The 13,721-nt window shown below is 41.3% G+C and overlaps 1 protein-coding gene across 3 annotated transcripts; it reads left to right on the top strand.

Moving 5' to 3' along the window:
- LOC113430194 (vomeronasal type-2 receptor 26-like) lies at window positions 1-12,706 on the top strand. 3 transcript variants are annotated; one of them, XM_087948587.1, is made up of 6 exons: window positions 1-365; window positions 3,217-3,508; window positions 6,095-6,907; window positions 7,477-7,704; window positions 9,753-9,879; window positions 11,679-12,706. In XM_087948587.1, exons 1-6 carry the CDS (start codon window positions 142-144, stop codon window positions 12,587-12,589), a joined length of 2,595 nt encoding a protein of 864 aa, XP_087804713.1. In that variant the 5' UTR covers window positions 1-141; the 3' UTR covers window positions 12,590-12,706. The 3 variants fall into 3 exon arrangements, with proteins under 3 accessions (XP_087804713.1, XP_087804712.1, XP_087804714.1); XM_087948586.1 differs by having other exon boundaries at window positions 7,477-7,746; XM_087948588.1 differs by having other exon boundaries at window positions 287-365; window positions 3,269-3,508; window positions 7,477-7,746.
- The last annotated feature ends 1,015 nt before the right edge of the window (window positions 12,707-13,721 follow it).

Below are 13,721 nucleotides of genomic sequence, written 5' to 3'. Positions count from 1 at the left end.
TTGTGTTACTGTATTGACTCTGGTTCTACCACTGGGAAATCCTTGCTGGATTTCATATGACTTAGATAACCCACTGAAATGCAATCCTGTTTCACAAGACTCTGTGCTTCTCCTAAGGTGATATAATCCCTCAGATCAGGAATGGTCTGGCTGCTTCTGCTTCTCGTGCTGCTCTTCCTGTTGCCACAGGCTACTTGCAGGATACTCAGTGCCAAATGCCTCTTGACTATCAGGAGGGATGCAGTAAACCCAATCAATTATTACAAGGCAGGAGACCACCTCATTACCGGGATCTTCTCTGCCACCAATCTTGCTAAAATTCAGCCATTTAGCTTTAATGCGAGTCCTTCTACAAAATTTTATGGGTAAGTCATCCCACAGGTGATGGCGCTACATCACGGTCTGTGCTTTTTATCTGACCTTGGCACAGTACTATTTTATGCATTTATCAAGTTGGTATTGTGTGAAATTGATTTTCTTTTTAAATCTCAATTGTTTACTAAATAATTGTTGAATTGAACTTTTCAGAAGAGTGAGTCTGATTGCACAATAACTCTTGACATTCCTATTTCGATATATTTCTATTTTTTGTGAATTTGCTCTTAAGTTACAGCACTGTTTTTGTGGTTCTTTGTTTTCTTGCTATCCTCTGTCCACATCTTACACTGCTAGGTTGCTTATCTTCTATCTTCTTTCCAGTTTTTGATTTCCTCACTCAGCTGATGTAGGAAAGACCATAAAACTTTGATTTATTCATTTTATTTATTATTTAATTTGTCAATCGCTGACAAGATAATAGGTATAAGTATAAACATGAGTAGGAATACAGGAAATAGGTACAAGTAAATGGGGACAATAGGACAGGGATGGTAGGCATATGCATATTTTGCTCAGCGATTTCTGAGTTGTATTTCTCCCCCACTTTTAACTAAGCAAAATGGACAGAATTGCACAAAGCACACAAGTCCTGATTGCTCAATTAACCCATTTTCTGGGATTATCCAATGCATTTGGTTGCAAGATAACTTAATAGGCCTGCTGCATACCACACACTAACCAACGCTGTTAAGCCTGGATTCCCCAACGGTTGTTAAGGAAAACAAACTAAACAGAACGTGCAGCGAAGTCAGATAGGAAGACAGGTAAATGTGTGAGATAAGTTTTCTAGTTAACACGCAGTAAAAATACAGATACGCTTGTGCTACCAAAAATATAGTTTATTCCATTTAAGAATTATAGCATAGTCATGTAAACAGTCCATTAGTCATATATCAATTTTCAGTCACGTCTTGTCGGGGATATTCTATTTGCAAAGTCCGTGTAGAATAGCCAGTGTCAGTACACATATAATAAATCTGTCCAAAACTTATCTTCTCTCTGTTGAGAAATATCTTCAAAGTAATCCAACACTTCTTCTCCTCCCCGATCCAGCAAGAATGCAGTCTTCAATAAGCCAGCCAGTAAGAGCCAGAGAGTGCCTTGCTGCTTATATAGTACTTTTACAGCTGCACCCTTAATTACATTCCTTTAGCTTAAAGTCACATACACTTTATGTGACAAACCATGATTCATCATTTTATTATCTTTACCCAAAACAGTTAGGGTAAAACAATGTTATCCCTAACATACGCAAACATGAAGTAAGATTCACCTTAACAAAGCTTTGCACACATTTTCTGAAATGCCACTTGAGATCTTTCATGCATCAAATTAAGTCTCTTGTATGAGCTACCCAAATAAATTCCAAGATGGGCCAAAGCTAAGATCTTAGGAGGGAACTCAAAAGCTAATACAATCCTTTAGTTGTATAAACAGAGGCCTAGAATCAAAATCATGTGAAGTATTAGTACCGCTTTATAAAGCCTTAGCAAGATCACACCTGGAATACTGCATCCAGTTTTGGTCATCACATTACAAAAAAGATGTTGAGATTTTGGGAAAAGTTCAGAGAATAACAACTAAGAGGAACAAAGGCCTGGAGACTAAAACATATGAAGAACACTTGCAGGATCTGGGTTTGGTTCATCTAGAGAAAAGAAGGACGGGGGTGACGTAATAGCAGTAATCCAGTATTTGAGAGGTTGTCACAAAGCACCAGAAGGCAGGACAAGAAACAATGGATGGAAACTAATCAAGGAGAGAAGCAACCTGAAACTAAGGCGTAACTTCCCAACAATAAGGACAATTAACCAGTGGAACAGCTTCCCTTCAGAATTTGTGGGTGCTTCATCACTGGAGCTTTATAAGAAGAGATTGGACAGTCACTTGTCTGAAATAGTATAGGATCTCCTGCTTGAGCAGGAAGTTGGGCAAGAAGATCTCCAAGGTCCCTTCCAGCTCTATTTTGATTATTTGACTTATTGGTTTTATTAGATTTGAGCACCACCTAACTCCAAAACAGCTCTGGGCAGTTCACAATATCAGCAGAGACAAAACTGATAAAAACAGAATGTAAAACAAGATTGACGGAATAGATAAGCAAGATGACATCCAGTCACTTCATAAAATTCATAGACAAATGTGCAAAAATGCATCCCACAAGGGACACTGAGTACATGAGTATTGTCAGGAAATCAAAGCAAGGTGGAAATGCAAAGAAACATAGAAAGAGACCACAACCATTCATTTGAAGGTATACAAGAGCTAGTAATTCACTACAATTCTTCACATAGTTTCCTTCTTCACATGGCTTTTCTCCTGATCTGTCTCATACACACACATTCCCACACAAGCCATTCATATGTTCAATTATAAATTGCAAAGTTCCCAAGGAGTGACTGGACTGTGAGAAAGCTGTTTCATAAGACCCAGGAAGGTAGAAAGATGCCTGATCAGTACCAGGAAGCATTTTAGGGCCAAGATAGTCTTTTTTTTTACAATTGTCCAGGTTGCTTCAGTTCTAACAGAATAACAGAGTTGAAGGAATCTTTGAAGTCTTCTAGTCTTCTAGAATGCTGACACTACTATTATGTCATCCCTAGCCCTATTTTTCATTAAACTAGACATACCAATCCAGCAACTGTTCGTTGTATGTTTTAGCCTCCACTCCCTTAATCATCTTGGTTGCTCTTCTCTGCATTCTTCCTAGAATCTTAGAGTCTAGAGTTCTGTTTTAATTCAGCAATGCAGAGAAGTAGAATTAGGCAGGGATCCTTAATTCGGGAACCTTACTTTTCCTCAATGCAGAATGATGACACAATGTGCATATATTTTCAGGGAAGGAGATGTGATGTACTGGAAAATTCTGTCCTTCCTTTTTGCCATTCAGGAGATCAACAAAGATTCCCACCTCTTATCCAACATCACTCTGGGATACAGTGTCCAAGACAACTTTAAAAACAGACGAATGACTATGGATGGTCTGCTGGACTTGCTGTCAACTGGAGAGGCCAATGTTCCCAACTACCACTGTGGAAGGAAGAAAAACATACTGGTTTTCCTGGAAGAGGTTGATTCTGACATATCCATCCACATTGCTGCTATATTGGGGATATACAAAATAGCACAGGTATGTGAGTGGAAGGATAGTTTATTGTTTTCTTCATATGAGACTTTTACTCGGAAATGTCTACAAATGCTGCGTATTTATGGACTCGTATTCCTAAACAAGACATACATATAACAAAAGAGTTGGAAGGGACCTTGGAGGTCTTCTAGTCTAGCCACCTGCTCGAGCAGAAGACCCTATACCATTTCAGATAAATGGTTGTCCAGTCTCTTTTTGAAAGCCTCTAGTGATGGAGCACCCACAATTTCTGAAGGCAAACTGTTCTATAGGTTAATTGTTTAGGTTGCTAGAATCTTAGTTGCTTCTCTCCTTGGTTAGTTTCCATCCGTTGTTTGATTTCAGTCCATGGTTTGATGTTCATTGATTGATGGGTGGATTGATTGATTGCATGACTTTAAGTTTTTGTTTTGTTTTGTTTTCTCCTAATGACCACACATCTAAATTTTTTCAATGGCAATCTATTCCTAACCTGATCTGTTAGGTCTTCCAACAGTGCACTCATTGATGCTGCAACTGTGACCTTCCACCTTGTTGTCTTCTTCTCTTTCTTTTCACTCATCTTTCCCAGCATTAGAGTCCTAAAGAGACTGGTGGGAAGAGATGTAATGTCTGAGGGGAGTGAGCTGAGAATCAGTGTTCCTCAAGAGCAATCAACCAATGGAACAACTTGCCTTCAGAAGTGGTGGCTGCTCTATCACTTTCAAAAAGAGACTGGACAATTATTTATTTGAAATGATTCCTTTAAAACCAAGGTCCCTAGTTTCACAGTAACAACTACCATGTTGAACCTAATACTCAGGCTGCCCTAAAGGCTAAAACAGAACCGTATTTTTATTTTACACCCAGAAAACAATACCTCTCAGCCACATTGAATGAGCAAATATAATGCAATACTACAGAATTTATATTTGGGCAGATCTCAAATTATTCATCTTGACATTCACTGTCACTTCTCATAAGAGGAGGTGCCTGGCACAAGATACCAGGAAGCGAAGCTATTCAAAAGACTACAAGTTTATTCCATGCTAACTCTCTATAAGAATCTGAACTACTAACAGTCAAGGCGAGTTGGCGGTAGACAAAAATTCAATGGAATTCCAGGAGGGATGAATTTACTGTAGATTGCTTGGGGGCATAAAGTAACTCATGCTTGACTCCTCCCTTGGGCTCAACCTGGTCATCTCCTACAAAAGTCTTGGATTTCCTCTCAATTTTAGCCTTCGTAATGTCCATTGATGAAATGCTTTTTTTTTAAAGCCTCCAGTGTTAGAGCATGCACAACTTTTGAAGACAATTTGTTCCACTGGTTTATTGTTCTCACTGTCAGGAAATGTCTCCTTAGTTCTAGGTTGCTTCTCTCCTTGATTAGTTTCCATACATTGCTTCTTGTCTTGCCTTCAGGTGTTGCACTGTCCCATTGTGTCCATCAAGTTATCCAGTCATTTTCTTTTTTCTTTATTCATATGTAAACATTTTGAATACAGTGTATTGTCAGGGCATATCATTTACAAAAGAAAAGAGAAGAAGAAGAAAAGAAATTGTAACATAAATGCTAATAACAATAGTAGTGGTACAACAGAATGATTTCAACCAAACTTGTCTTTATGTTAGCTCATTTATAATCCTGTTGATTATATTGGCATACTTATAGTTATAAACCATCTTTATGGTGAATTTAAAACTAGATAGGAACTACAAAACCAAGGGGTGGACTTAGCTTGGTGGCCACACTTGCAAATACAATCAAGATATAAGAAAGATGTGAAAACATGGGGTTTTTACAAAGAGCCAATAGCACTTGATAAGATGTTATTAGGAACAGATGAAAAACTGATTTAAAAGATATATAATTACTATATTACATTATAAAATGGAAGAGGAACAAGTTAAAGAAACAATGATAGTATGGACAAAAACTTTGAGTATATTATAGAATTAGACAAATGGCAAAAACTTTGGGATAGGAACTACAAACTGACAATGGCTACTGCATAGAAGGAAAATCTCTATAAAATGTTTATAGGTGGCATTTGTCACCGGCAAGACTAGCAAAAAATGTTTAGCAATATGTCCACCAAGTGCTTGAAGTGTAATCAGACCTCAGGTACTTATTATCATATGTGGTGGACATATATGAAAGCAAGAAAATATTGGATGAAAATACATACATGGTTGGAAAAGATGGTTAAGCAACATATAGATTTGAAACTAAGAAATATTTTTATTAGGCATAATACCAGAAAGCTATGATAAAGGGACTATATCCTTAATTTTACATGTATCGACAGCAGCGAGAATTGTATTTGCACAATATTGGAAAAATGAGAACGCTCCATCAGATGAAGATATAATTTGGAAAATTTTGGACTATCCAGAGATGGATAGACTGACAATAAAAATAGAAGACAAAGGAGATACAGAATATTACTTAACATTGAATAGATTTTATGAGTGGTTAGCGATAACAGGTAGAAATTAGATGAAGAAAGATAATTGCTATGTATGAATTAAACATCCAGTCATTTTGTTATGACTACTTTTTCACTACCATATCACTAAGCATCGTTCTTCGGTTTTCTATTTCAGATCAGCTACACTTTTACTTCACCATCCATGAGTGATAAAACTCAGTTTCCTTTTTTCTCCCAGACCGTCCCCAAAGAAGGGGCCCAATACTTGGGCATTATTAAACTGCTCCAATACTTTCGGTGGACATTCACAGGCCTCTTTGCCGCTGACACTGATAATGGAGAACATTTCATTAGGACATTCACTCCTGTGCTGGCACAGAATGGCATCTGTGTTGTTTTCGCACAACCCTTTTTAATGAATACCAAGAATTTCAACTATCTGTTTTCTGTTTTCCACAAATGGAGGCAAATCAATGTATTTGTTTACTATGCAGAGTTTACATCTTTCATAAATGGAATACTTATTACCGATTATATATTTCAACGCTTGAGAAAACGTGTTCTAGAGAAAGTTTGGATCACAACAGCTTTATGGGACCTCACTAAGGAGATAAAATATAGTGATTTCCCTTTCAGATATACCCACAGTATTTTTTCTTTTCATATCCAGACAAAAAAATGGACCAGTTATGATGGTTTTAAATATTTCTACCATCTTATGAGGAAGTTCACTCATAAACATTTTCACTGTTCATATGCAAAGCCTGCCTTGTCTGTGAAAGGCTGGGCAAGGTGTTCAGAGAAAGAGAACCTGGAGATTCTGCCTCAAGAGAAAATTGAGAGGATCTTCTCACTAGACAATTCCTTAATTTACAATGCCATATGGACAGTGGCCCGTGCCTTAAATGCAGCCTATTCCTCCCTATCCCTGAGGACAATAATGGCAAGAAAAGATACGTTGGAAGTTCAAAAGCTTCAGCCGTGGCAGGTATTCCCTTCCCCGCCTTGTACAAAAGGTTGAACCCAGGGGTGGGCTTCAAAAATTTTAGCAAAAGGTTCCCCGCCCAGTTGCTGGTGGGCATGGTCATGGGGCAGTGGTGGGATTCAAAAATTTTTACTACCGGTTCTGTGGGCGTGGCTTGGTGGGCGTGGCAGGGGAAAGATACTGTAAACTCTCCAGTCAGAGGTGGTATTTGCCAGTTCTCCAAACTACTCAAAATGTCCGCTACCGGTTCTCCAGAACTGGTCAGAACTTGCTGAATATCACCCGTCATGGGTGTGTGTGGCCTAGTTGGCCTCCAGCATCATGGTAAGGGGGGCGTTTTGTCTGTGAAATTCCAGCCAATAAGCCTTGCCTCTTAACCAATGCACTGCCCTATAGATTGATGATATCTACCCCAAATTCTGAAATCAAACACAAACATTCAAAACAAAACCATCCCTTTTGTACACAAAATGATTTGTAGGAACCATTAGAGATGCAGATGTGGTATTTCCGTGACTGAGATAACAAAACTGGTAATGTATCTTCTACATTGTTCCATCTCCTCTCTGTAGCTCCACCCTTTCCTGAAGGACCCCCAGATCTACAATAACACCATGGATGGAATGTATGCGAATGGAAATGGAAATTTGATGGCTGACTTTGACATCCTGAGCTGGGTGTGGTTTCCAAATAGGTCAGCCACCAGAGTGAAATTTGGAAGTCTAGCAAGAGAGAAATCTGCAAGCATCAAATTCAGCATTAACAAGGAAGCCATTATGTGGTCCAAATGGAACAACCAGGTGAAGAATAACAAAATTACAAAGTTGGAAGGAATCTTGGAGGTATTTAGTAGCCTGCTCAAGCAGGAGAGCCTATATCCGTGATGGTGAACCTATGGCACGCGTGCCACAAGTGACACGCAGAGCCATTTGTGCTGGCACATGAGCCGCAGGCAAACTTACCTCACTGCATATGTGCGCACCTCACAGCTTTTTTTTTTTTTTTAGTTGGTTTGAGGTCTTTTTCGGTCTCCCAGAGACTTGGAAAAAGCCTCTGCAAGGCTTTTCAGGCCAAACTATAGGCCCGTTTAATCACTTCTTGTAATACCGGAAGTGATGAAACGGGCCTATAATTCGTCCTGAAAAGCCATGCAGTGGCTTTTTTCAAGCCTCTGGGAGGCCGAAAAAGGCTTCAAACCACCCAAAAAATCAGCTGTGAGGTGCACTGCAAGTAAGGGGGTGGTGGGAGGGAGGATTGTACATGCATACGCAGGGGGCCTGGAGAGAGGGCACACGCATTGCATTCTGGGTGCTGGCACATGAGTGTGTACACGCTGGTGCGCGTGCAATTTTTGGCACAGGAACCCCAAAAGGTTAGCAACCACTGGCCTATACCATTCCAGACAAGTAGTTATCACTTTTTGAAAGCCTCCAGTGATGGAGCACCCACAGTTTTTGAAGGCAACCTGGGTCACTGATTAATTGTTCTAACTGTCATAACATTTCTCCTTAGTTTTACGTTGCTTCTTTCCTTAGTTATTTTCCAGCCATTGCTTCTTGTCCTGCCTTCAGGTGCTTTGGAGAATAGCTTGACTCCCTTTTCTTTGTGGCATCCCCCTTAGATATTATGTCATTCCAAGTCCTTCTTTTCACCAGACTAGACAAACAAAATTCCTGAAACTGTTCTTCCTATGTTTTAGCCTTCAGCCCTCAATCTTCTTTGTTGCTCTCCTCTTTCCAGTCTCAACATCTTTTTTATAATATTGGAAGACTGCTATCATATCATCCCTAGTCCTTCTGATCTGTATATAAGTTTCTCATGAAGGCAATGAGATTTTAAGAGCAGATTCCACAGCTTGTTTTGACTGACACAATCAAAAGGCTTTTTTTATAGTTGATGAAGCACATACTGTCTTTTTCTTAGTATTCTTTGGCTTCCTCAGTTATGTAGCATGCATCAGCAATAATGGAAGTGCATTAATATTCCTTTCATTCAGCATCAACAATGGGCAAGGTGTTTTCTAGACTCTAAGAAGGAAGTTTTGTGTCCCAAAAACACAGGGAGAAATGACACAAGTATAAAAGGAAATGGAGGGAAGATTTAAGAGAAGAGAAGTAAAACTGCATTTGTTCATTTGGATGCATATAGATTCAACAAGTTGAAGCTGTGGCCAGAGATTTGATAGAACAGATGCTGGGGAATTCTAGAATATCCATTTCGTTTCAGAATAGTAATGATATAGTTGTTCCAGAGTTGCTTTGGCAATATTCCAGAAGTCAACTTACAAATGGGAAGCAGTTGGTACTGTTCCAAACAATAGGCCACCCCCAAAGTAGGTCTACTTTGTCCAGAATACCATGACTGGATTATCACAAATGCTTTCCAAGTTTAAGAATTACTTTCAAGAAAATTATTGGACCAACCTGGACTGGCCAGCTTAACATGGTCCTAAGGAGAAATGAATCTTCCAGAGTTTTCCAGAATATTCCATTTCTGGAATGGTCGGTTTTGCTCAATCTAGCAATAGCACTTAGATTTTATACACCACCCCATAGTGCTTCACAGCAGTCCCTGGGCAGTTTACAACATCAGCATATTGGGTGGTGCTGTAAAAAAAAACCTGGCTCCTCATTTTACGACCCTTGGAAGGATGGAAGGCTGAGTCAACCTTGAACCCATCAGGATTGAACTCCTGACTGTGGGCAGAGTTAGCTTACAATACTGCATTCTAACCATTGCTCCATTACAGGTTGTTCCTATTTTGTCAACTCCCTTCCAACTCTATGTCTCATTTCATAGTTGATCAGTTGTGCCGATGGTTCTAAATGCCAATTCCATTCATTTTCAGCCCTGGCCATACTCTCGATGTGTGGAGGCTTGTCAACCTGGATACTTCAAGGTAGTCCAGGAGGGAAAACCAAATTGCTGTTATGACTGCATCCCCTGTGCAGAAGGGAGCATCTCCACTCAAGAAGGTGGGTGACTTAAAAATCAAGGTAGTCTTTGGGAAAAGAATCAAAAGTTCCTAGAGATCTTTTCTATGAAGCGTTTTTGTCATTGAGATATTTTTCCTCTCTTCTCTCCCTCTTCCTCTATCTATCTTCTTACATTTTGGTCTCAACAGTCCCCCAGAGAAGGAAAAAAGGCAGGAAAAATCCTCCAGGAAACAAGACTTTTTGGCAAACAAAGCATGTCTTGCTTCAGACTCTACCCATGCTTAACCCAGCTACCTTTTCTCTCTATCAGTTTTTGGTGACTTACTTGTGCAGGCAAGAATATACACAAACACACTGTCAGCGTTCCAACAAACAAACTCTAACTCAAGAAAATCCAACGCAAGCATTTCTTCAAAGTTCCATTTTATTAGAGTTGTCGTATTGGCACATCTGGGAAAACCCAAATCTGAGAGTTCCAGGTTTTCCCTTCCCCAAAAGAAAATCAAAGATACGTCCCCTGCACCCACAAGTCCATTATATCGTCCAATCAAACACTAGTCTCAACTGGAGACATTCCTCCAGACACTCCCCTCCAGGTCCAGGGTAACATGTCCTTGACTTTCTGAGAAAGAATGTTGTTGAGTCTAATGTTCTACTCACAGGGGTGGGATTCAAATTTTTTTAACAACCAGTTCTGTAGGCATGGCTATGTGAGCATGGCCATGTGACTGGGTGGGTGTGGCTTCTTTTTTTTGCAGCACCCCCCTCCCCATTATTTTTTGCCTCCTGGGCCTCAGGCAAGCCTCGGAGGCGGGAACGTTTTTGCTCCCAGAAGTCTTCCCTGGGGCCCAGGAAGGCAAAAAAATGGAGTGCAGCACACACACACACACTCCGCACACCCTTTTTGCCTCCTGGGCCTCAGGGAAGCCTCCTGGATGAAGCAGTAAGACAGTGAGGGGGATCCCGGCACATCTGATCATCGGAACAGCTGATCATCGGGAGGGGGGAAGAAATACCTTAAGGAGTGACTGGGCAGGGGAGAAAAGAGTCAGTGATGTTGGGCATATGCACGTTGCGCAATAAGAACTGACTGGGAGAAGAGGGTGGAGAGGGGAGGGGCCAGTCAGGGGCACGATTTGCCAGTTCTCTGAACTGTGCAGAATCATAACAACTGGTTCTATAGAACCGATCCAAACCGGTAGAATCCCACCCCTGTCTACTCACTAGAAAATCCCCCTTCCCAAATTACCAGGCACTAAATGTGGCAGCCTCAAAGCTTCCAAGTAAAATATGGCTTCCAAGGCTGACACACAAACTCATGACTCTTTCTCTCCTCCGCTCCCATGAAAACAAATACACAAAGGGTTACGTTTGAGTTTTCTGAGTTCAAAATATGACTCCCGTACTATAAATTATCATTCCCATGTCAATTTGTAAAACATTCCTATGCCTGTTTTTGAGTTGCCATAAACAAGGGGGGAGGAAATCTGAAGAAGCAGTACGACAGCTTAAAACCAGAAGCACATTCCACCTTTATCTTACAAAGATTGTCGCTAGGCTATTAGATCTTCTGCCTGCAAAAATCCTTCATTGGAGAACGTGATTGATGATACACCCAGGGGGGAGGGGGAAACAGGGTCACAGGTGACTGTAAATTACATATACCAGAGTTGGCTTTATTTAGGTTAATAATGCTGACATGTTGCTCTTAATAAATCTTTTGATTATTATTTTTTTTGAAGCTTGGCTTGAAGCTCATTATTTGATTAGGGCAAACGCTGGAACCCTGACAGCCCACTATATACGTTTATAGAAGATGTTACGCTTATCCTTTGCAGATGCAGACCACTGCACCAAATGTCCAGAAGATCAATGTCAGAACAAGAACCGAGACCAATGTATCCCCAAAATCATCACCTTCTTGTCGTATCAGGAGAATTTGGGGGTCATCCTTACCTCCTTTGCCCTCTTCCTAATCTTAACCTGCAGTTTTGTTTTGGGAATCTTCAGTAAATACCGAGAAACTCCCATCGTCAAGGCCAACAACCAGGATCTCTCCTATGTTCTCCTGGTCTCCCTGCTGCTTTCTTTCTGCACTTCCTTCCTTTTCATTGGTCGGCCAAGGAGAGCCACTTGCCTTCTTCGACAAACAGTCTTCAGCATCATCTTCTCAGTTGCTGTCTCTTCTGTCTTGGCCAAAACAATCATGGTGGTGCTGGCCTTCCTGGCGACAAAGCCAGGGAACAGAGTGAGGAGATGGTTGGGGAAAAGTTTGGCCAATTCCATCGTCCTTTCCTGTTCTAGCATCCAGGTCATCCTTTGTTCCATCTGGTTAGCAGTCTTGCCCCCATTCCCTGGTTCTGACATGCATTCACAGTCTGGGGAGATCATTCTGCAGTGCAATGAAGGCTCCACTGCTATGTTTTACATTGCTCTCACCTACATGGGCTTCCTGGCCACCATCTGTTTCATAGTGGCTTTCCTAGCCAGGAACCTCCCAGGGGCCTTCAATGAAGCCAAGTTGATCACTTTCAGCATGCTGGTCTTCTGCAGCGTCTGGATATCCTTTGTACCCACCTACCTGAGCACCAAGGGAAAGTATATGGTGGTCGTGCAGGTCTTCTCCATCTTGGCTTCCAGCGCTGGTCTGCTGGGATGTATCTTCATCCCCAAGTGCTACATTATTTTACTAAGACCAGATCTGAATACAAAAGAGCAGCTAATATTGAAAAATGAAATGGGAAACTGAATCTGAAACTGAATCTGAATTATATATAGAGGAATCCCTTACCCAAAAGCTGAACAATTACTATAGTATGACTTTATAAGTGTCCAATCACACTTGGCCAATAAAGAATTATAGTTCTATCTATTCTAATCATTTATTAGCAGCAAGAACTACTAGAGGGCTCCCTCTCCCAACACCAGAAATCCCAGCAACCTCGTAGCTTCAGAGCCTGGAAATTTTGCTAGAGCTCATTGCAAAAGGGAAATATTGTGGGTTGTCCCCTGGTGTTTGGGGAGGGAGGCAGGAGCAGGAAATCAGAGTCTGCATCCAGAGTTTGGCCTATCTGGGAGGAAGCTCTCATTCCCCTTCACTTTGGGGTCCTAGAAATCAGAGGCCACCGGCGGGAGAATCCTGAAAGAAAGGAGACCTGGTTGTGAGAGGAACCTCAAGCTCTTCTTCCAATGTGAGCAACAGCTGACCAAAGAAAACAAACAAACAAAATAGGGACTTCTGGCTCAGAAGAAGCACTGGTAAACAGAAGTAGAGACATCAGAAAGTTGTTGTGCAGCTGTTACAATGGTGGGATTCAAAAAAAAAATTACTACCAGTTCTGTGGGCGTGGCTTGGTGGGCATGGAAGGGGAAGGATACTGCAAAATACCCATTCCTTTCACCAACTCACTAACCTGCTTTCTAGCTCCATTCTCCTGTGCAGGGCAACAAAAGAAGACCCAGCCAATCAGCTGGGACTTGGGAGGCAGAGAATAGATGGGGGTGGGGCCAGTCAGAGGCGGGGTTTGCCAGTTCTCCAAACTATTCAAAATTTCCACTACCGGTTCTCCAGAACTGGTCAGAACTTGCTGAATACCACCACTGAACTGTTACCTCAATGTGTGTTTGTGTTGTGCTTAGTTGGCAGCAGGTGCGGACAGCTGAGGAGTGCGAGGATCAGATGAGGGGCTAGGACCATTAGGGAGTAGACTGCTGCCTTCAGGGATTGTGGGGGCAGGCAGCAGTGATGAGAAGGTTCCTGAGGAGCCTGTGCCAAGTGTGCATGCACGCAGGATTGCTTGCAAGAAAGAGCAGCTGCAACAGCATGGGCGACTCGGGAGTAAGGCTGCAAGGTAATGGCCCTTCCTTCAAGAAGATAAAAG

The sequence above is a fragment of the Notechis scutatus genome, unplaced genomic scaffold (genome assembly GCF_049901735.1).
Source record: "Notechis scutatus isolate UNSWTSFEM ecotype Mainland unplaced genomic scaffold, rNotScu1.2 NSCUCTG21, whole genome shotgun sequence".
NCBI classification, from domain to species: Eukaryota; Metazoa; Chordata; class Lepidosauria; order Squamata; family Elapidae; genus Notechis; species Notechis scutatus.
This window is presented reverse-complemented; position numbering and strand designations above follow the sequence as displayed.

Bases quoted from the DNA above. Each gene is read 5' to 3' on its own strand.
- LOC113430194 (XM_087948586.1), top strand. From the start codon at position 142: ATGGTCTGGCTGCTTCTGCTTCTCGTGCTGCTCTTCCTGTTGCCACAG. The intron at 366-3,216 runs GTAAGTCATCCC...ATATATTTTCAG, and splicing joins CCTTCTACAAAATTTTATGG to GGAAGGAGATGTGATGTACT. The intron at 3,509-6,094 runs GTATGTGAGTGG...TTTCTATTTCAG, and splicing joins GGATATACAAAATAGCACAG to ATCAGCTACACTTTTACTTC.